Source organism: Bos indicus, chromosome 4, assembly GCF_029378745.1.
Source record: "Bos indicus isolate NIAB-ARS_2022 breed Sahiwal x Tharparkar chromosome 4, NIAB-ARS_B.indTharparkar_mat_pri_1.0, whole genome shotgun sequence".
NCBI lineage: Eukaryota > Metazoa > Chordata > Mammalia > Artiodactyla > Bovidae > Bos > Bos indicus.
The window spans coordinates 48126160-48149999 of NC_091763.1; the positions used below are offsets into that span (position 1 = coordinate 48126160).

Consider the following 23840-nt stretch of genomic DNA (forward strand, 5'->3'; position numbering starts at 1 on the left):
TTTTCCACAGTTTATTGTGATCCACACAGTCAAAGGCTTTGGCATAGTCAATAAAACATGTATAGTTCCTTTTTTGTTCCCTTACTTGTAGTGGCACCATGAGGTGTTTTTAGTCCTGGTTTACATGAAGCGAAAGCTCAACAGTAACTTCTTAAAGGTTACTAACAAAATCTGCTAAATTCAACCTGAAGGCAAGGTGTTTATACCACTGACATGAAATAAACATCATAAAGAGATCCCCTTTTGAAGCCCTATTGATGACAGTAGTGAAGCTGGGGGCCACTTGGAGGTGTAATATACTATTCTTCTATGAAAATAGGGAGTGGGGACACCTCCAGATAATCCATTCACTGGCACAATTGAGACCTTAGACACTGAAACAGACCAAGATAATAGAAAAATCTCTTATTAAAAAAGCTTGGAGGCCAAAAAAAGAAAAATATCCACAAGATGGTCTTAGTCTGAATGAACCAACCAAAATATGGCATGTTTTAAAGCACTGATGGTATATAGTGAAAAAGAATCCATTTCACCTTGACACTAAGGATGTCCTCATTCAAGAGGTACAAGTGTTGCAAACATGGATTAGTAATTCTAAGATTTGAATGCTATTTACACAGTCATAAGAACAGAAACCATTTACAGGTTTTCAATTTTTAAAATTAAACTCTGCACAATTAAAAAAAAAGACTTGATTGCAGGGAAGAATAAAATGCTAACAACAATGAAAGAAGTACAAAGCTGATACTAGGTGGAGGAGAAATAAAAAATGCACAAAGGATAAAGGAGAAACCTTACAATGTAGGAAGTAAAAAATGATAGAACAAGTAAGAGATTTAAGTACCTAGCTTAAAATTACATAATGTGATGGTTAATTTTATGTTTCAACTTGGCTAGGCCACAGAGGGCCCAGATATTTGTTTAAACATTATTCCTGGTGCATCTGTGGTGATGTTTCTGGATAAGAGTAACACTGAATAAGTAGACAGAGTAAAGCAGACTGCCCTCTGAAATGTCAGTGTTGCTGTTCAGTCATTCAGTCGTATCTGACTCCTTGTGACCCCATGGACTGCAGCAAGCCAAGCCTCCACTGCCTTCATTATCTCCTGGAGTTTGCTCAAACTCATGTCCATTGAGTCAATGATGCCATCCAACCATCTTATCCTCTGCTGCCCCCTTCTCCTCCTGCCCTCAATCCTTCCCAGAATCAGGGTCTTTTCCAATGAGTCGGCTCTTTGCATCAGGTGGCCAATGTATTGGAGCTTTAACTTCAGCATCAGTCCTTCCTATGAATATTCAGGACTGATTTCCTTTAGGATTGACTGGTTTGATCTCCTTGCCATTTAAGAGACTCTCAAGAGTCTTCTGCAACACCGCATTTTGAAAGCATCAATTCTTTGGCCTCCAGCCTTCTTTGTGGTCCAATGCTCACAACTGTACATGACTACTGGAAAAACCATAGCTTTGACTAGACCAACTTCTGTTGGCAAAGTGATGTCTCTGCTTTGTAATAGGTTTGTTACAGCTTTTCTTCCAAGGAGCAAGTGTCTTTTAATTTCATGGCTACAGTCACTGTCCACAGTGATTTTGGAGCCCAAGAAAATAAAATTTGTCACTGTTTCCATTTTCCCCCCATCTATTCGCCATGAGGTGATGGGACTGGATGCCGTGATCTTTGTTTTTTAAATGCTGAATTTTAAGCTGATTTTCACTCTTCTCTTTCACCTTCAAGAGGCTCTTTAGTTCCTCTTTGCTTTCTGCCAGAAGGGTGGTGTCGCCTGCATATCTGAGGTTATTGATATTTCTCCTGGCAATCTTGATTCCAGCTTGGGATTCATCCAGCCTGGCATTTCACATGATGTATTCTGCATATAAGTTAAATAAGCAGGGTGACAATATACAGCTTTGATGTACTACTTTCCCAGTTTTGAATCATTAAAATTGTTCCATGTCTGGTCCTAACTGTTGCTTCTTGACCTGCATACAGGTTTCTCAGGAGGCAGGTAAGGTGGTCTGGTATTCCCATCTCTTTCAGAATTTTCCGGTTTGTTGTGATCCACACAGTGAAAGGCTTTAGCATAGCTGATGAAACAGAAATAGATTTTTTTCTGGAATTCCCTTGCTTTTTCTATGATCCAACAGATGTTGGCAAATTGATCTCCAGTTCCTCTGCCTTTTCTAAATCCAGCTTGTACATCTGGAAGTTCTCAGTCCTTGGACTGTTGGAGCCTAGCTTGAAAGATTTTGAGCATTACCCTGCTAGCATGTGAAATGAGTGCAATTGTGAGGTAGTCTGAACATTCTTTGGCATTTCCCTCCTTTGGGATTAGAATGAAAACTGACCTTTTCTAATCCTCTGGCCACTGCTGAGTATTCCAAATTTGCTTTTATATTGAGTGCAGCACTTTAAGAGCATCATATTTTAGGATTTAAAATAGCTCAGTGGGCCTCATCTAATCTGTTAAAGAGTTCAGTAGAGTAAAAGACTGAGTAAGAAAGAATTCACTGTCTCTGCCTGACTTTCTTCAAAATATTGGTTTTCTCATACCTTCAGACTTAGACTTGAAATGGAAATTACACTATCAATCTCCTGCTTTTGGGGCCTTCAGATTTAGACTAGAACTATACCATTGGCTTCCTGGGTCTGGACTTCTCAGCCTCCATAATGGTGTGAGCTAATTCACATTTATACTGTTTCTTTGTAGAACCCTGACTAATACACATTTGAACTTCATCCATTATGCCTTTTTGCCCTCAGATCCAGTTTCTGCATTTCTCCTACAAACTATATTTCCTAGGTTCTTTGCCAACTGGCTTCCAGTGTAGTTTGTCGAACAGTGGTTTGACTGCAGAAAGGAAGGGAGGAATAAGCCCAGAATCTAGCTCCTTTCTGGGCAGCCCCTTCTCCTGTGATCCCAGTTCCTACCAGGCACAATTCTTTATTTCTCTAGCCCTGGGGTAGAAACACTTTCTGGTGATACTTGGTGATTTTCTGGTGATACTCTGGTGATTCCTGGTCACCATCATTTTTTGCTCTGGGATCTCCCATCACCTAGTAACTGTTTAGATACCTATAATGAATCATTTTCTGGTTGGCCTCTGACTAAAACAGTAATACAGATAGGAATTCAGTAATATAAGTATACCTGAAGAAGAGGAGAGGAGAGAGAAGAGAGGTAGTATAAGTGAACTACATCTCATCTTCATATAGGAAGTCAGTAGATGGTGCACAATTTGATAAATCAATAAACAGCACTACAGTACATTATCTAGAATCATGAAGACAACAAAAAGAATAAAAATCTGAAATGGTTCTAAGTGTAGCCTCAAACTATGGAGTCAGTAAAAGGCCCGTATCGCCAAGGACTCGGGGGAGACAGACGAATAAATGGAACATAGTGGGATGTACTACACGAATGCAAGATGTTAATAATAGGGGAAACTGTGTGAGCGTGTGTGGTTGGGGGGTGGCAGGGATAGAGAGGTATATGGAAACTCTTTGTACTTTTCAGTCAATTTTTCCGAACCTAAATCTGTTTTTTAAAATAAACTCCATCAGTGAAAAAAAAGAAGGGAGGGGAGATAGGATGAGAAGAGGAAGCTATCTAAAAGACATGAAGGAAATTTAAACATTAATACATATTTCTAAGTGAAAGAAGGCAATTTGACAAAACTATATACTTTATGATTCTAATTACATGACATTTTGAAAAAGGCAAAACTATATAAACAGAAAAAAAGCAGTGGTTGCCAAGGTTCAGGGGGAGAGAGGAAGTGATGCAGAGCTAGGGCACAGAGGATTTTCAGGGCAGTGAAACTATCCTATATGATACTAAAATGGTGGATACCTGACATTATCTGTTTGTCAAAACTTATGAAATTGTACAACAGAAAAGGTTAACCCTAGTGTTAGTTAATAATAACGTGTCAGTAATCAGCCATCCTGTCCTAGCCCCAGCAATCAGACAAGAAAAAATAATAGAAGGCATCCAAATTGGAAAGAAGTGAAACTGTCACTGTTTGCAGATGACAAAATATTTAACATAGAAAATTCTAAAGACACCACCAAGAAACTAAGAGAGCTCATCAATGGATTTGACAAAGTTTCAGGATACAAAATTAATATACATAAATGTGTTACATTTCTATATACTAACAACAAACTATCAGAAAAAGAAATTAAGAAAGTAATTCCATTTATAATCACATCAAAAAGAATAAAATACCTAGGAATAAATCTAATTATGAAGGCAAAACAGCTGTATTCAGAAAACTATAAGACATTGGTTAAAGAAACTGAAGATGTACAGATAGAAGGATCTACTGTATTCATGGATTGGAAAAATAATATTGTTAAAATGACCATACTACCCAAAGCAATCTAAAGATTCAATAAAATCCATATCAAAATATTAATACCAATGGCATATTTCACAGAGTTTGTATGGAAACACAAAAGACTGAATGATCAAAACAATCTCAAGAGAGAAGAACAAAGCTGGAGGTATCATGCTCCCTGATTGTGAACTATACTACAAAGCTACAGTAATCAAACAATATGGTACTGGCAAAAAAAAAAAAAAAAAAAACAACAAAGCAGACACACAGCTCTATGGAACAAAATAAAGAGTGCAGAAATGAACCCACACTTAAATGGGCAATTAATCTATGACAAATGCAAAAAAATACAATGAGGTAAAGGCAGCTTCTTTAACAAATGCTCTTGGAAAAACTAGACATTTACATGAAAAAGAGTCAAACTAGGACATTTCTCGCACCATATACAAAAATTAATTCAAATGGTTTAAAGACTTAAATGCAAGTCCTGAAGCCATAAAATTTATGGAAGAAAACACAGGTAGTATGCTCTTTGACGTCAGTCTTAGTAATAGTTTTTGAATATGTCTCCTAAGGCAAGGGCAACAAAAGCAAAATAACAAATGGGACTACATCAAACTAAAAAGATTTTGCACAGTGAATCAGTCAGTTCAGTTCAGTCGCTCAGTCATGTCTGACTCTTTGTGACCCCATGAACCACAGCACACCAGGCCTCCCTGTCCACCACCAACTTCCGGAGTTCACCCAAACCCATGTCCATTGAGTCAGTGATGCCATCCAACCATATTATCCTCTGTCATCCCCTTCTCCTGCCCCCAATCTTTCCCAGGATCAGGGTCTTTTCAAATGAGTCAGTTCTTCACATCAGGTGGCCAAAGTATTGGAGTTTCAGCTTCAACATCAGTTCTTCCAATGAATATTCAGGACTGATTTCCTTTAGGATGGACTGGTTGGATCTCCTTGCAGTCCAAGGGACTCTCAAGAGTCTTCCCCAACACCACAGTTCAAAAGCATCAATTCTTCAGTGCTCAGCTTTCCTTATAGTCCAATTCTCACATCCATACATGACCACTGGCAAAAGCATAGCCTTGACTAGATGGACCTTTGTTGACAAAGTAATGTCTCTGCTTTTCAATATGCTGTCTAGGTTGGTCATAACTTTCTTTCCAAGGAGTAAGTGTCTTTCAATTTCATGGCTGCAATCACCATTTGCAGTGATTTTGGAGCCCAGAAAAATAGTCAACCACTGTTTCCACTGTTTCCCCATCTATTTACTATGAAGTGATGGGACTGGATGCCATGATCTATCAACAAAAGGAGAAGGCTCCTTACTGAATGGGAGAAGATATTTGCAAACTATATATAATGAGGAATCAATATACCAAATATATAAAGAGTTCATGTAACTCAACATTAAAAAATAATTAAAAATAGGCAGAGAAACTACACACTTTTCCAAAAACACACAGATGGCCAACAGGCACATGAAATGATGCTCAATATGACTCACCGTCAAATAAAAGTAAACCAAAACCACAATGAGCTATCACCTTACAATTGTCAGAAAGACTATTATCAAAAAAGATAAAAAAGAACAAGTGTTGGTGATGATATGGAGAAAAAGGAATACTGGTGTACTGTTACTGGCAATATAATGGTGCAGCTGCTATGGAAAACAATATAGATACTCCTCAAAAAATTAAAACCAGAATTACTACATGATCCAGCAATTCTACTCTTGAGTATTAATCCAAAGAAAGCAAAAACACTAACTAGAAAAGATATATGCATCCCTATGTTTATTGGTGCATTATTTACAATAGTCAAGATATGGCAGTAGCCTAAGTGTCCATCAATAGATGATCGCATAAAGTAGCTTATGGTGTATATATGATCGAATATTAGTCAGCTATAAAAAATAATCTTTCCTTTTGTGACAACATACCCTAGAGGATATTATGCTAAGTGAAGTGAGTTAAAAAGGAAGACAAAAACAATTTTTCTTATCTTTGAAATCTAAAAAGTAAAACAAATCAACATAACAAAGCAGAAAGAGATTTATAGACACAGAGATCAAGTGGCTGCCAGAGGGTGGGAGGTGAGGGAAGGAGAGAAAAAGGTAAGGAAGATTAAGATATACAAGTTTCCAGTTGTAAAACAAGTAAGTCACAGGTATGAAGTGTACAATGTGGCAAATAGAGTCAAAAATTATATGTTTATATGGTGAAAGATGGCTATTAGATTTACCATGGTGATCATTTTGAAATGTACAGAAATATTAAATCACTGTTGTGTAATAAGAACTAACATAGTATAGGTCAACTATATTGCAAAAATAAACAAACTGATAGAAAATAAAGATCAGGTTTGTGGTCACGGGAGGTAGGCTGGGGGAAGCCAGAATTGGATAAAGGTAGTCAAAAGCTACTCTAATTATAAGTTATAAGTTACTCGGGATGTAATGTACACTGTGATAAGCATAATTAACACTGCTGTATATTAGATATCAAAGTTGTTGAGAGAATAAATTCTAACAGTTATCATCACAAGGAAAAATAGTTTTTTCTATTCTTTTAATTTTGTTTCTCTATAAGATGATGCATAAACTTATGAAGTTCACTAAGCTTACTGTGACAATCATTTCATGATGTATGTAAGTCAAATAATTCTGCTGTACACCTTAAACTTGTATAGTGTGAAAGTGAAAGTCACTCAGTTATTTCCCACTCTTTGCGACCCCATAGACTCAGTCCATGGAATTCTCCAGGCCAAAATACTGGAGTGTGTAGCCTTTCCCTTCTCTAGGTGATCTTCCCAACCCAGGGATCAAACCCAGGTCTCCTGCATTGTGGGCAGATTCTTTACCAGCTGAGCCACAAGGGAAGCCCAAGAATACTGGAGTGGGTAGCCTATCCTTTCTCCAGCAGATCTTCCCAACCCAGGAACTGAACTGGGGTCTCCTGCCTTGCAGGTGGATTCTTTATCAACTGAGCTATCAGAGAAACCCCCTAAACTTATACAGTGCTGTAGATCAATTACATCTCAATAAAACTAGAAGAAAAATTTTAATTAAAAAAATGGGTCCTCCATCAATTATAATAAATATATTCCTATTAATGCAAGATATTAATAACTATAGAAACTGAGAGTGGCACAAAATTCTGTACTTTCTATGGAATTTGCCTGTAAACCAAAAACTGCCCTAAAAAAAATAGCCAATTCTACAAAACCTTGACTTAAAAAAAAAAGTCTAGGAAAGGAGTGTTTGTGGGTAAGGTGGGGCTTTATAATTGTTAGTCCTCATGTGCTTTTTAAGGTTTTTTTTTTTTAACTATGTACACATCACTTGGATTAAAATGTTTTTAATTTTTTAAAACATGTGTTTACCCACCAGGATGGCTACAATGAAAAAGACTAAAGATACCAAGTGTTGGCAAGAATTTGAGGTATCTAGGACACTCACATACTACTATGAAAGTTTGTGTAAATTGGTATAACCACTTCAGAATATTTTGGCCACCTGATGTGAAGAGCTGACTCATTTGAAAAGACCCTGATGCTGGGAAAGATCGAAGGCAGAAGGAGAAGGGGATGACAGAAAATGAGATGCTTGGATGGCATCACCGACTCAATGGACATGAGTTTGAGGAGGCTCCAGGAGATGGTGAAGGACAGGGAGGCCTGGTGTGCTGCAGTCCATGGGGTCCCAAAGAGTTGGATACCACTGAGTGATGAACAACAACTTTAGAAAATTGGAGGCCTCTACCAAAGCTGATTATTTGCACAGCATGTGACCCAGCAAATTCACTCCGAGGGCACCCATGTATACTCAGTCGCTAAGTTGTATCCAACTCTTTGCAACCCTAAGGACTGTAGCCCACCAGGCTCTTCTGTTCATGGGATTTCCCAGGCAAGAATACTGGAGTGGGTTGCTATATTCTTCTCCAGGGGATCTTCCCAACCCAGGGATTGAAACTGCGTCTCCTGCATCTCCTGTATTGGCAGGCATATTCTTTTCCACTGAGTCATCTGGGAAGCCTCACTCCAAGACAAATATTGAAAAAAAAAAAAAATTCACCAAAGGATATGTTCTCTTACATGCACTGAAGCTTTATTCATAATTGCCCTAAATTGAAATCCACCTAAATGCCCATCAAGAGTTGTAAAAACTTTGTAGAATATTCAGAGTGTAATTCTACACACCAATGAGAATAAATAATTAAGAACTACATGCAATAATATGAAGGAATCTCACAAATAATTTTCAGTGAAAGAAGCTAGGCATATGACACATAATTCCAAGTATATAAAGTCCCAAAACAGGTTGTCTATGCTGTAAGAAGTCAAAATAAAGATTCTCTTGGAGGGGAGATGGTGAGTGATTAAAAGGGGCATAGGAGAATCCTCTGAGGGTACTGGCTAGATTTTGTTTTTTCAATCTGAGTGCTGGTTCCCCGAGTATACTGAATTTACAAAACTGTATCAAGCTGAGCTCATACTTTTCATACATCCACTTTTTAGTATGTGTATTATGCTTCAATAATTTATTTTAATCTGAGAGTTTTGAACCCTAAGCTGCACTCTTTTTTTCAAATTCTTGCCACTAAACATTTAAACAAATAATATGTACTTTAAAAATCCTGCCAGATGTATGTATGTATGTGTGTTACTTTTTGTAAGAATCTCAGTGTAACATTTCTATGAATACTTTCAGAAGCAGAAGTCCACTTTTGAGTCCAACAGAATATTTGTTCAAATTTGCTGGGTCAGCCATAGCGTTTGCTGTTGTTATTATCATTACCTTACAGTTGGTTTCTGGATATGTTTATCATGTTTCAGATCATAGTTTAGCATGACATTTACCAAGATAAGTGAGTATGGACAGTGAGAAGTCATTGCTCTTATATCAAATCAGCAATCAGGCTCTGTTTTGAGCTTCTTACTACTAGGTAACTTCCACCTAACACAGTTCTTTGTGTCAGCTTCAGATACTGAAGCCTTAGCTTTCTCACCAAGTTAAAATATGCTCTGTTATTCTTTGTGCTATGAGGAATCATGTCTACCCTTGTGGCTCAGTCAGTAAAGAATCCGCCCACAGTGCAAGAGACCTGGGTTTGATCCCTGGGTTGGGACGATTCCTGGGACAAGGAAATGGCAACCCAGTCCAGTATTCTTGCCTGGGAAACCCCTTGAACATAGGAGCCTGGTGGGCTACAGTCCATGGGGTCGCAGACTGGACTTAGTGACTAAACAACAACAAGAAAAAGAATTATAACTAAACTACAGGCTGTAGACCCCAAGTCTGCAAATGAGTGAGTCAATGTTTCAAACATGAAGATTTTTTTTTTTACTTTCAGTAATAATTTTTTGCTCTTCAAATATATCATACTCATTTGTTTCCTTGAATAACCGAACTATAAACTTCACAGGAGTTTATTCTAATTTAATTCTGTACATGCAAAGTAACATGGTTCTTAAGCAACACTTCCTGAACTTATGCCAAGGGAAAACTTAGAGCGGAAATCTGGCAAGTTCTAAGATCAACAACGTTAATCTATTACTTTTATAAATTCTCAGATAGTTTAAAACATGTTACAGTGCATCTGAATTATCTTTCAAAGATATCATGATGATTAAAGAAGACCCCCCAAATTTTAAGAGAGCCTAAGAAAACTCCAACAGTAAAATCTGTTTTGTATTGGGTTGGCCAAAAAGCTCGTTCAGGGTTTTCCACATCTTACAGAAAAAATCCTGAACCAATTTTTTGGTCAACCCAATAAGTCAACTTAATCCAAACTCTTGCTTTATAGTTTGTCAGCAGGCTAAAGATATTTCAAGATTCTTCTGTCTTCAATTTAATTCACCCACAAATTACCATCTCAATCCATCTTTTAGCTTTCCCAGACCACACTCTATTCTTGGGGTGCTAAATTCCCAGGGGATCAATCACTCTCAGCATTTACATTCTCAGTGCAGGTATCTCCAATTAATAGCATTTATTAAGAATTTCCTGTGTCCACCACTAATATCCCTTTTTTAAAACTAACCACATATGATACTTGAGGAAGCTAAAGCATGGATAGTTTACATAACTTATCTCAAGTTCTAATTATGAGTAGTGAAACCATAATTCCACTCCAGGCACTGCGATTCAGTTTACTACACTGTGCTGCTTCTAATTATTAACAGGAACTTCAGGCCACACAGTAGTACTATGAATCCTGCCCTTGGTAATACTCTACTCCTACCTTGTAGACTAATGAAAATTCTGGCTTTACTCATTCTGTGGAACAGCATTTACTGCTGCTACTCACAAGGAGACACTTGGACATTCTTTCCTACCATGAACAATGTGAGCTTTATTTAGACTTTTTATCACCACCACAGGAGGATTTGGGGCCAGGGTTCAAAACTGAATTTTGATGCATCTTTAAAGTCTTTTTGGTAAATGACAAGATTGGCCATTTTGGTAATGACAAATTTTGGTAATGACAAGATTGGCCATGAAATACTATTCTGGAGATTCACTAGATCATCCAAACGGTGATGTCAAATTTTGGTAATGACAAGATTGGCCATGAAATACTATTCTGGAGATTCACTAGATCATCCAAACGGTGATGTCAAAAAGAGCCTCAAGACAGTACAAAACACAGATCTCAAGACTGGTAGGAGTCTCAAGTTCATCAAAAAAAGTCAAAATTGATCCCAAGATGCTTTCCAACTCACATAAAAACATAAAATCCCATTTCAAAAACTTTCAACATCATTAGAAAAATCAGTCACCGTATATTCTCTAAAATTTATTTACAATTAATAAGTTAAAAAGCAGAGTACAACCAGATTGTAAATCTTAATCATATGCACATCAAACTGTCCAAGGAAACAATTTAGTTCCATTAACAAACAATTGTCTTCTAAAGTACTTAAGACATAACAGGCTATCAAAAAATATTTGAAACACACCAATAAAGTAAATATTATGTATATAAGTCCACTAAAAACCACCAATTTAAAGAATGCTGTGGCTACCCTTAAAACAACAAAAGGCTTTGAGTTCAGAATTGCTCAGGTTTTTTGTATTCAAATAATTTTAATGTTTCTTTATTGAAGAATTTTATAGTACTATCATTTGCATGGAGCAAATCAATAGGTGTCAGCCACCAGCTTAGTTATACAAGTCCAACAGGGTACTCAAACTTTGACAAAATAAATACACACCACAACAGCGACACTTTGCACTATCAACAACAGAGCTTGCCCTTAACAATCATGACATTACTGGTTTCAGGAAGGAAAATTAAGTTGTTGGTTGACAGGGAGGATAAAAATGACATCAGGAAGATTCAAAGGTTAACTGAGGTGACAGTCACCACATTTAGGCACTCAAGAGTTAAAAATGAAATAAAAGCATAGCGAGGTGATCAACTTCCTCCTAGCTTCTCCCTCTACTTGTGCCATATACGATAATCTTATAAGAGAATGAATCAAGTCATGAGATTTCTTTTAAAAAACTATATACAAGCTAAACTACAGACTTAGAGGACAGAAAATGGATGCCTCACCATAAAGGCCACCTTGCCAAGTTTCTTTTCACATTCTGCCCAATGTAACCACAAAATACTTTCACTTTCCTATTAATATACTAGCCAACTATATTAGTTGCTTCTTCACATTTTAGGAGTTGTAACATAGGCTTTGCTAAAGAACACTTGGCAAAAATAAAGACTTTTTTGACACCTATTTCACAAACTAGAAATGGTATGATTTTTAAGCAGACCAGATAAATAACATATTGAATTCAAGATGGGCAATCAGATCCAAACTGAAATCAGACAGCCCAGATAATTCAAAGAAGCATTTATGCTAGTTCAAGTGCACTAAAGTAACAAGGCATGAGGGAAAAATGTTAAGAATCTCAGTTAAAATAAAATGCATGATGTCAATGGTTGTTTCCGTTTTGTGCTGAGCAGTTATCCTCCCAGCTAAGTTTAATTTCAAAACCCTCTGGGAAACTATCTGGATAAGCTGTATGTTGAAATTACATTCTAATATGGCCATTGAATTTATTTTTTAATTATTATAAAACTATATACAAAAGTAAGTGGTACCAATACATAGTTGTTGTTTTTTTTAGGGGCTAGTTAACTAAAAAAAAATGAACAATTTGGGAGTGAGAGAAGGGAGAAAACCTTATGTGTCTGCAATACAACTGCCAATGGAAGCTAATAACCAAAAGAATATATATAAGCTTCCTATCACAGAGATCAAATGTAACTCTCCATCATCTAAGTAATGATTCATTTTTATTTACTCATGTGACAGTGTTTGTTACAACGCATTATTATTGAGTAGTGAATAAAAGAATACGAGGCATACTGGGAAACTGGCATCAAGTCATGTATATATAATATATATATATATAATTTTCTTTTTTACAAAACAAGAACACTGAAATTAAAGTCACAAAACTCCTACTTATGTACTATTAAACTTGAAAAATTCAATTCAGAAAGCTATGCCATTTGAAATCTAAGAACACAAGAGTCAAAATTGCAACTCTTACTATTCTCCTAAGAAGCTGCCAAGCAGAGAGAAATCTTAATATTGAGGACTTCCTATGTTAAGTTCCAGCCAGTGTAAGTAGTTTCATGGCAGACTACTTAAATTTGAAAAACTGTGGTACAAAAACCACTTGACCCTTTAGATATTGCAGTAAAATCTGGCTGTGGCACCACTGGCTAAATACCATTAAGTCTTGCTGCCACCAATGACCAAAGGCACTTGGATAATCAAGAATTCCACTCTGGGCCATATGGTATAAACGCTATTAGAGAAGTGTATAAGAAGGGTCAGTACCTAGTGTGAATCGCCCGTTGGATTCCTGTGGTCTTCAGCTGTCAACAAAGACAGGTAACTGCAAACATAATTATGAATGGAATTAAGGTAAAAAAGGATACTCGTGGAGGAAAAAAGACAAATGTCACGATGTCTATAAAGGTGATGGGTATTAGTCGGGGCACTTTCTGCTATTCAACACAAAGTAGAGAAAGATCTATTTTGCCCAGAGTAATTTCAACAAGTTATTTGATACCAAGAAATGCCCCCACCCTCTAAAAAGCTAATAGTTCTGAGAACTCTAATGGGTATTCTGTTTACCATTTTAATCACCAGGTTTACACACATTCATTTCTTCTACGTGGCTCCCAATTTAAAATAGGTTACCTTTGAACTTCTTTGTATGTTAGACCAGTACAAAGAGGCCAAACCATTTCCAATAGGATTCCATCCATCTCTTTAACCAACACCAGTTCTTTGTAACTCATTTTTTTCTTTATCACAAGCCATGTGGTTTCAACGTACTTTAATTTTTATTTAATCAAAAAGAATTTAACAAATCAACTTTTCCTAAACAGAACTTTATATGAGTTTCTACCATTTTCTTTAGGAGCTCAGTAAATATAAACATTAAATCTCAATATAAAATCTTTAGAAACACCTCAAAAATGTTGAAATAGTTGTACTTTGCATCTCTTTGTTTGTAATCACTGAGCCCATGGCATTCAAATCATACAAATCCTTGCACTCTTAACATTAAGTCATTAAGTTTGAAAAATATCCTTGGTCAAAGCTTTGGAATCCGGTTAAAATTCGGAAACGAGTGGGATTCAGAATACCCTGAGCACAAACGGGTGCAACAACAGCACAAAACAGGTTCGATCTATCGTCCAGACAGGTTCGATCTTTCGTCCAGAAAGAGGGGTGGCAGTTGAAAAGAAAAAAATGGGGGTAGGAGGTGGGAAGGAGGCCGGGATAGAAGAGCGGGGTGAAAAGCAAGTAGATTCTGGCTTTATTACACGAAACCAAATTCCTTTGGAAAAAATAACGACTTCTTCGGAGGACTTCCAGACCAGTGAGGTAGAGTCCAAAGGGAGAAAACGGATCTGCCCCTTCAGTCCTGGAGACGTCTCAGTCCGGGGTAGGGAAGCAAACGGCCCTCCCCCGCGGGTCCCGCGGTCTCCTCTGCTGCCCGGCACTGGGAGGGGGTGGAGGGCGCACCTGCCCCGGAGTTCCAGACGGCGGTGCCGCGGGCCCGGGAACACCATCCGGTGACTTCTTCGCCCATAAAGTGCATAAGGGGACAGGGTCCTGGCCGGATCTGTAAACACTCGACTGACACTTGTCCATCCCCCCGGGCGGGAGCTCCGTCCCCGGCTGGGAGGGTGACGCGGTCCGCGCGTCATGCCCGGGGCACCGGGAAGCGGCGGAGCCTCACCACGGGTTCCAGGTTCACTCGCAGGATTTGGCGCGCTTTACGCCGTGCCGCCGCCAGGCTGCGCTCTCCCCACACGTCGCTGCCGACGCGGATGGTGGGGAAGGTGGTCAGCGTCGGGGTGGCCGCCCTCCAGATCTCCTCCAGGGTGCGGCCCCCGAAGCAGGGTTCCGGGGCCGCAGGCTTGACGGGGCAGCTCTCCTCGGGGACCGGCGGCGGGGGCGGCGGCAGCTTCCTCCGGCGGGCGGCTGGCGCCCGGGCTCCGCGGCGCCTCCTCCTGGCCGCCGCGCTCGGGGCCGGCCTGCGCGTCGGGCCGCGGGCGGTGGGGCCCCCTGGGGGTTCGGGGACGAGTGCCCGGCAAGAGGAGTAGCCGTAGACGTCCTTGCTGCGCAGGATGTGCGGGGAGAACTGGTGCTTGAGGCTGCAGAGGAAGCTCCAGAGCTCCGCGTCCGAGCTCATGAACTCCGTGCTGCGGGGCATGAACAGCTTGAAGGCGTCGCCCAGTGCCTTGGTGCTGTCGGCCAGCGACAGTTGCGACCGCGAGTACACCACCTTCTCCTCCCGCGCCTCCAGACCGGCTCCTCCTCCCAGCCTAAAGCCGCCGCCCCGGGCGGCCGCGGCCGGGGCCGCCGGGGGCCGGCGCCGCCGCCTCTTCACGCTGCGCCGCATCGGAGGCCGCTCGGGGCCGCCCGCGCTCGCCGGGTCCCGCCGCCGCCGTCCCCGCCCGTGTTTGGCTCCGCGGTGGCGGCCGCTGCTGGCACCTCCCGCCCGGCGCGTCTCTCGCTACTTTTCTCGCCTCCGCCGCCGCTGCCCCTCCCCCTCCGAGGGCGGAGGACGCGGGTGAAGATCCTGCCGCCCGGTACAAGATGGCGGCCGGCGCCCACCCCTGGGCTTTGTCATTGGACGGCGCCTCGCCCCCCTGGTTTCTCTTTCTTCTCCTCTCTTGCCTCCTTTCGCCCTCTGCCTTTCTTTAAATGTGCCCGCCTTTGGCCCCTCCTACTGCAGCCCCGACTCCACCCATTGGGTGCTCTCAGAAGAGGGCGGGGACTAATGGGGGAGAGGCCAGTTCCTGGAAGATGGTGCTGGGGTGGGTGATGGTGGCTCTTGGACACGAGTCAACAGTTGGGTAGGTATATGAGGAGGGTCCCTTGTCTAGAGTGGACATCAGCTCCACTTGGGGGGGAGTCACTCTACTCTCGGAATGAGTGGATGTGCATTTATGGATTGAGCTGGGAGGTCTACCAGTCTGAATAACAAAGGGAGACCTACCCAAAGGCTGTAGTTTGTATCACAAAAGGGGAAATTGGGTGTAAGTCTAGAGGGAATGGGCCTTCCACAGTTCTCTTCTGAACCTTCAGAAGCCTCTCTTGGCATCTTCATCCAACTCTTACCCACTTTGACCCCAATCCATGTCAAGCAACGCTAGTAATCCAGAATCATTCAGATAATACGGCCGCTGTCAGTGGCATAGTCTCCTTCTAGACAGTGGAACCATCTTCACATTTAAGAGATGCTCTGCTTATCAGGAAAGTAAAGCCTTTTATACCCATAGAACTTTGCTCAAGTTGATCAAAGATCAATTACAACAAAGCCATTCTCCTTACAGAAAATATAATTTTTAAATATACAGTTGGTTTTAAATGAGTGCACTTCACCTTTCATTTAGTTTTAGTATGTCCCTTTGCAGTACCATCTCTAGCGCAGAGAAAGGATGCAGTTTCACAATCAAAAGGTTTCTGTTGAAAAGAACAGGTTGTTAAGACCCCATCACCTTTTGTATTTGAGAGGAGGGGATTGAATGTTTATAGAGTAATGCACAGTCTTCTGTCATCTTTTCTATCCTCAATACTTAGTTCAGCACCTGTCAGACAGTGGGCACTCTATTTTTGTTGAGTGAACCAGTGAGAAACATAATGATGTGAGAAACGTATATTCAAATTGCTAACAGGACAATTTCACATTTTACATTTCAGGTTTCTCAACTCCATTAAAGTTTTAAGGTTTAAAAAAAAAAAAGCACTCCTAAAACATAGAACTGTGAGGTAGACATGCAAATTTTACCCCTGAGAGAGCACTTTATTTTGCAGTAGAAAACTCATAGAGCAGAGTTTTGTGATTCACACATAGCTGCTATTGGTTCCTTGGAATATTTGAGCTAAAAGACACCTAGTTCAATCTCATTTCATGGATGAGGAAATTTGGATCCACAGAGGTTAGGTAATGAGGCTTCTTGATTGTAGGACTAGGACTATAGTTTAGGTCTTTGGATTCCTAATCTTAGTGATCTTTATATTTCACTAGAGATTTTACAAATTGTACTGCTCAGACTCAAAGAGATTCAATAGAAAATGCTTTATGAGTGGAGTGACCAAGGAACAGAGCTGTTCACCTGATTCCACTTCTGGCTCCTCCCAGAATTGAGCAGTTTTTAACCTGTCCAGTATACTGGACTTACAGATTATATTTTCTTAGAACCAGATTTTAACTTCGATAAAAAATAAAAATATTTTGAAAGTTGCTTCTCTGTACCACAGCATCCTGTCCATGCACTGGGTTTATGCAAAAATCAAGCTTCCTACCAGAGGACCAGTTCGCAACCTACCTAAATCATGGCAACTTTCTGAAGAGAAAATCAGTTTCCTAGAAAAGCATATCCTGATCTCAGAACAAAATTATGGAGCCAATTATCAGCTTCCCAAGTCCTTATAAAGAAATGATATTACAACTCTTTATATCACAGTTAGTTCTGTTGGTAATTTTGGGAATACATACTAATGTGAAATTTGTGTAACTTCCAATGGAATGCCCCTGCAAGACAGACATAGAAAATCTCATAGAGTAAGCCAGCAGAATGGTAAAGGGACTTCATAGTGAAAGAAAAATAAGGATTTATGTACTCCTGGCTTTTTGTCTTGATATTCCTTCCCTTTCATGTTAATCCTGTTTTAAGTACTTAGGGTTCTCAAGTGTGGAAAGGCTTAGGGTCGTTTGCTACATAAATATACCAGACATCTATACAAACTTACAGAATTGATTTTGATTGAAAGGATAAATCTTATAAGACTATTCTCATACTAAGGAAACATAGGTCTCAACAAATTGCAGAGCATTCAAAGTTCATTTTATAATACATACTCATTTAATTTACTTAAACCAAACAATATCTTTATGAAATATTTTTTGGAATTAACATGTCAAATGCTTAAATTATTGTATAATTTTAAATTTGGCATTGTTTGATTTCTCTGTTTCTCATTTTTACATTTCTTCCTGCCTCCACCTTTTGATTAACTTAAATAGTCCTACAAATGGTACTTATCCATTCTCCAGAAGTGAGTAAAATTTACACATAATTTTTTCTTTAAGTTCCTGAGACTCTCCTAAGACACTACAAGCTTTTGGAAAGTTACAATTAAATTTATTTAATTTTATTGCAAATTAAAATCTTGTTCTTGAAGAAACACTATTCAAAATGCTTAGTTTATTCCTTTACCTCTCAAGGAGAATGATGCATCCATCCTATATCTGATATTGGTGAATAACAAGAACATACAGAACAAAAATTAGCTATACGTGTATATTTTCTGAATTTATGCAGTTTAAAATGTAGTTTATAATTTATGTAGTTCAAAAATGAAACCAAAAAGAATAAAGTGATTAGAGAAATTAAAAATAACATATATCTCTTTGCTATCCAGAACTTGTGCTATAAGATTCCACTTCTATAAAATAATTTGCTTCTTACAAAGTGGCCAAAAAATTAAAAAGTATCTGTAAATGGTTGGGAGTATCCACTCTGGAATCAAATAGACTTGGAATCAAACAGATCTTTATAACATAATATCCTTAGATATTTTAAAAAAATCTTTCTGAGCCTATTTCTTCATTTATAAAATGGGTGTAATCTCTGCTTCAATAGATTATTTTGAGGACTGAAGGAGCAAACATGAGTAAAATTGTACTAGAGTGTCTGGATCACAGTAGGCATCTAATAAATAATAGTTATCATTATTTGTCTTATCTAATTATGAGGATTTTGTTTGGTTTAGCCTACATATTTCAAATCCTACATTACAGAGGGAGTCTGTAGATTTTTTTAAGTAATAGATAGATGAGGGGAAAAGAAAAACGTTACAGCAAGAAGGAAATTTAGGGATCATCTAATGGGTCCAACACTCTTAATTCAGATGAGAATATTGAGATGCCAAGAGAGCTGCCAAAGTTTACATAGCTGAATGGTGGAGTACTTGGAACTAGAACCTAGGTCTCTAACTGTTAATCAAAAGTTGTTTCTAACAACTCTGGTATTTAATCCAAGGAGATAGCATTAATTTGTAGTCCAAATGAAATTGCATAGAACATGATTCATCAATTTCAGTCTTTTCATTAAAATAATTATGAAGTAATGTAGATTTTTCTATAAAAGTTACCTCAAACCTCTGATATGCTCCTGTGTGTGTGTGTGTGTGTGTTAGTCGCTCAGTCGTGTCCAACTTGCTGTGACCCCATGGACTGTATGTAGCCTGCCAAGCTCCTCTGTCCATGGGAGAATCCCATGGGATTCTCCCATGGACAGATTAAAGGCAAGAATACTGGAGTGGGTTGCCATTCCTTTCTCCAGAGGATCTTCCCAACCCAGGGATCGAACCCTGGTCTGCATTGCAGGCAGATTCTTTACAATTTGCTACAGGGAAGTCAAACTGTTTAATTTAAAATACACAAAATACACATATAAACTGAGAAGCCAGGACTTCCACGCATGTACTTTCCCTATTCCTCCTGCTACTTTCAGTTTTAAACCCTGGACATTATATATCAAAGGAACATAAGAAGACTGAAGAATGGAGAGGAGAAAGCCAGGCTAAGGATTTCAGAACCCAAAGAACATTTTCTCTTTTCTGCACACACCTAAGACTGGGTGCTGGAGAAGTCCGCAACCAAGAAACACCAACAGACATAAAAGTGCCGACCAGATCATGTTCTCTCTAACTTTATACCCAAGAAAGGCGTAGCCTACCAAGACAGAAACTTTTACAAAGTTATCAGTCTACTGCAGCAAAATAGCACCAAAAAACAAACAAAAAACTATGGCTTCTACCCTTTCCAGGCTATAAGCAGGCACTCTACCACCCCTTCTGGAGTAGTGTCAGAGAAGGTCAAGTAGAGAATCATCAATCTCATCCCTTCTGGGCAATAGAGAAGCTAATCTCTTCTAAAATGTCAGTGGAGACCATGTGGGGACCAATAATAAGACACTCGTATTCCTCCCAGTAGAGGTCTAGTAACCAGCTAGCATTCCCACCCCCACCAAGTAACAGTGAGGCAGAGTGGGAAACTTGGACTTGTACTTGGCAATAGTGAGGCAGCATCCCTTCCTTTCCTTTCTGTAAAAATGTCAAAGGAAACCTGCTAAAAACAGATGGTTTAAATAATATCCAGAGTCTCATAACATAATAGCCAAATGTCTAGGTTGCAACTGAAAGTTATCTAATGCTGAGAACCAAGAAGATCTCAACTTGAATAAAAAGGGATCATCAATAAATGTCAACACTAAGATGAGAAAGAAATCAGTATTTTGTAGCAAATATTTTAAAATAGCCATTATAAAGACATTTTAACAAGCAGTTATGAACACAACTTGAAACAAATGAAAAAGTAAAGAGTTGCAGTGAAGAAATAAAACATCTCAGCAAAGAAACAGGAAATATAAAGAAGAACCAACATGGAAATTTTAGAACTAAAAAATACAATGATTGAAATAAAAAATTTAGTGGATGGTCTCAACAGCAGAAAGGAGAAAAAAAATCAGTAAACTTAAAGATAAAACAATAGATTTAATCCCATCTGAAGAAAAGAGAGAAAATATACTAAGAAATCAGAACAGAGCCACAAGCACGTATGGGACTATAAGATCTATTATTAGTGTAATCAGAGGACTGGAAGGAGAGGAGAAAGAAGGCTGAGCTGAAAAAGTACTTGAAATAATGGCTGAAAAATGTTCCAAACTAGGCAACAGACGTAAATCTATAGATTTAAGAAGCTGAACACGCCTAAGCAAGATACACCCAAAGAAATCCACATCAAAACAAATCATTGTTAAACATATGAAAACTAAAAATGAAGAAAAAAAGTCTTGAAAGTAGCAAGATAAAAAAGTACACCTTACCGACAAGAGAAAAACCATTTGAATAGCAATAGATATTCTCACTAGAAACCATAGGTATCAGAAGGAAGTAGCTCAACATATTTCAAGCCCTAAAAGAAAAGAGCTGTCAGCCCAGATTTCTATATCCAGTGAAAATATCCTTCAATAATGAAGAAGAAATCAAGACATTCACAAGTGAAGGAAAACTAAGAGAATCTGTTGCCAGCAGATCTACCTAAAAGAATGGCTAAAGGAAGTTCTCTGAACAAAAAGAAAACAATAAAATGAGGAAACCTGGGACATTGGGAAGGAAGAAAGAACACAGTAAGCAAAAATATGAGTAAATATAACTTCCCTTTTCGAAATTATGTTTGATGATTAATATGAACTGAATGTTTGTGTCCTCCTGCCAGATTCAATTTTTGAAGCCCTAAGCCTCATTGTGGAGGTGCTGAAGATTAAATAAAGGTCATAAAGGTGAAGTCCTATTTTGATAGGGCTGGTATCCTTATAAGAAGAGGAAGAGACTCCAGCGTGCTGTCTCTCTCTCTAACATGTGAGAACGTAGAGAGAAGGAGACTATCTGCAAGCCAGTAAGTGGGCTCTCACCAGGACTAAACCTTGATCTGGGACTTCTCAGCCTCCAGAACAGTGAGAAAGTAAATTTATGTTGTTGAAGCCATCCTGTTTGCAGTAGTGTGCTATGGCAGCCCAAGCAGACTAATACAATGGTTGAAGTAAAAATTACAACACTAATGCATGCATTAAGTATATATGTAACGGAAATATTTAAGACAAATATATTAGAAATGAAGAATAAAGGGACATAAGGGAGGTAAAATGGAACTCGTACTTCACTGTAACTCATAAAATGACATGAGTTGACTGGGATAAGTTATGTTTATATAGGATAATACCTAGAGAATTCACTAAAAAATATAAAAAGAGACATACTTAATATAGGTAAATAAAAATAGAACTCTTAAAAAATGATTAAGAAACCCACAGGAAGGCAAGAAAAGAAAATAAATGAAAAATAGAAAACAGAAAATGAAATAAATGAAAGGGGAAGTCTACAACATAAAATTAATGTAATAGTAGTTATTTATAAATGACTAATCAAATCAGCAGTTGCCCAGATGGGAAACAAACCAAGAAATAGATCAGACTTGAAATTAGCTCAGTTCAGTTCAGTTCAGTCGTTCAGTCCTGTCTGACTCTTTGCAACCCCATGGACTGCAGCACGCCAAGCCTCCCTGTCCATCACCAACTCCCAGAGTTTCAGTTCAGTTAAGTCGATCATTTGTGTCAGACTATTTGCGACCCCATGAATTGCAGCAAACGAGGCCTCCCTGTCCATCACCAACTCCCGGAGTTCACTCAAACTCACGTCCATCGAGTCGGTGGTGCCATCCAGCCATCTCATCCTCTGTCATCCCCTGCTCCTTCTGCCCCCAATCCCTCCCAGCATCAGAGTCTTTTCCAATGAGTCAACTCTTCGCATGAGGTGGCCAAAGTACTGGAGTTTCAGCTTCAGCATCAGTCCTTCCAATGAACACCCAGGACTGATCTCCTTTAGAATGGACTGGTTGGATCTCCTTGCAGTCCAAGGGACTCTCAAGAGTCTTCTCCAACACCACAGTTCAAAAGCATCAATTCTTCAGCACTCAGCTTTCTTCATAGTCCAACTCTCACATCCATACATGACTATTGGAAAACCATAGCCTTGATTAGACAGATCTTTGTTGGCAAAGTAATGTCTCTGCTTTTGAATATGCTGTTCTAGGTTGGTCATAACTTTCCTTCCAAGGAGTAAGCGTCTTTTAATTCCATGGCTGCCATCACCATCTGCAGTGATTTTGGAGCCCCAAAAAATAAAGTCTGACACTGTTTCCACTGTTTCCCCATCTACTTCCCTTGAAGTGATATACTGCATAGGAACCTGGAATGTTAGGTCCATGAATCAAGGCAAATTGGAAGTGGTCAAACTGGAGATGGCAAGAATGAACGTCGACATTCTAGGAATCAGCCAACTAAGTTCAGTTGCTCAGTCGTGTCCAACTCTTTGTGACGCCATGAATCGCAGCACACCAGGCCTCTCTGTCCATCACCAACTCCCGGAGTGCACTCAGACTCACGTCCATCGCGTCAGTGATGCCATCCAGCCATCTCATCCTCTGTCATCCCCTTCTCCTCCTGCCCCCAATCCCTCCCAGCATCAGAGTCTTTTCCAATGAGTCAACCCTTTGCATGAGGTGGCCAAAGTACTGGAGTTTCAGGCTTAGCATCATTGCTTCCAAAGAAATCCCAGGGCTGATCTCCTTCAGAACGGACTGACTGGATCTCCTTGCAGTCCAAGGGACTCCCAAGAGTCTTCTCCAACACCACAGTTCAAAAGCATCAATTCTTTGGCACTCAGCCTTCTTCAGAGTCCAACTCTCACATCCACACATGATCACTGGAAAACACCATAGCATTGACTAGACGGACCTTTGCTGGCAAAGTAATGTCTCTGCTTTTTAATATGCTGTCTAGGTTGGTCATAACTTTCCTTCCAAGGAGTAAGCGTCTTTTAATTTCATGGCTGCAGTCACCATCTGCAGTGATTTTGGAGCCCAGAAAAATAAAGTCTTACACTGTTTCCACTGTTTCCCCATCTATTTGCTATGAAGTGATGGGGCCAGATGCCATGATCTTCATTTTCTAAATTTTGAGCTTTAAGCCAACTTTTTCACTCTCCACTTTCACTTTCATCAAGAGGCTTTTTAGTTCCTCTTCACTTTCTGCCATAAAGGTGGTGTCATCTGCATATCTGAGGTTATTGATATTTCTCCTGGCAATCTTGATTCCAGCTTGTGTTTCTTCCAGTCCAGCGTTTCTCATGATGTACTCTGCATATAAGTTAAATAAGCAGGGTGACAATATACAGCCTTGACGTACTCCTTTTCCTATTTGGAACCAGTCTGTTGTTCCATGTCCAGTTCTAGCTGTTGCTTCCTGACCTGCATACAGATTTCTCAAGAGACAGGTCAGGTGGTCTGGTATTCCCATCTCTTTCAGAATTTTCCACAGTTTATTGTGATC

The 23840-nt window shown here is 39.4% G+C and overlaps 1 protein-coding gene and 1 long non-coding RNA gene across 5 annotated transcripts in view; both read right to left on the bottom strand.

Moving 5' to 3' along the window:
* Window positions 1-23840, bottom strand: part of LOC139182701 (uncharacterized) — a 697507-nt gene that overhangs the window by 380587 nt on the left and 293080 nt on the right. The gene's annotated exons all lie outside the window — the stretch shown is intronic.
* On the bottom strand, window positions 11129-16576 carry CCDC71L (coiled-coil domain containing 71 like). The gene has a single exon (XM_070787743.1). The coding sequence runs from the start codon at window positions 15278-15280 to the stop codon at window positions 14579-14581; it is 702 nt and encodes a 233-aa protein (XP_070643844.1). The 5' UTR covers window positions 15281-16576; the 3' UTR covers window positions 11129-14578.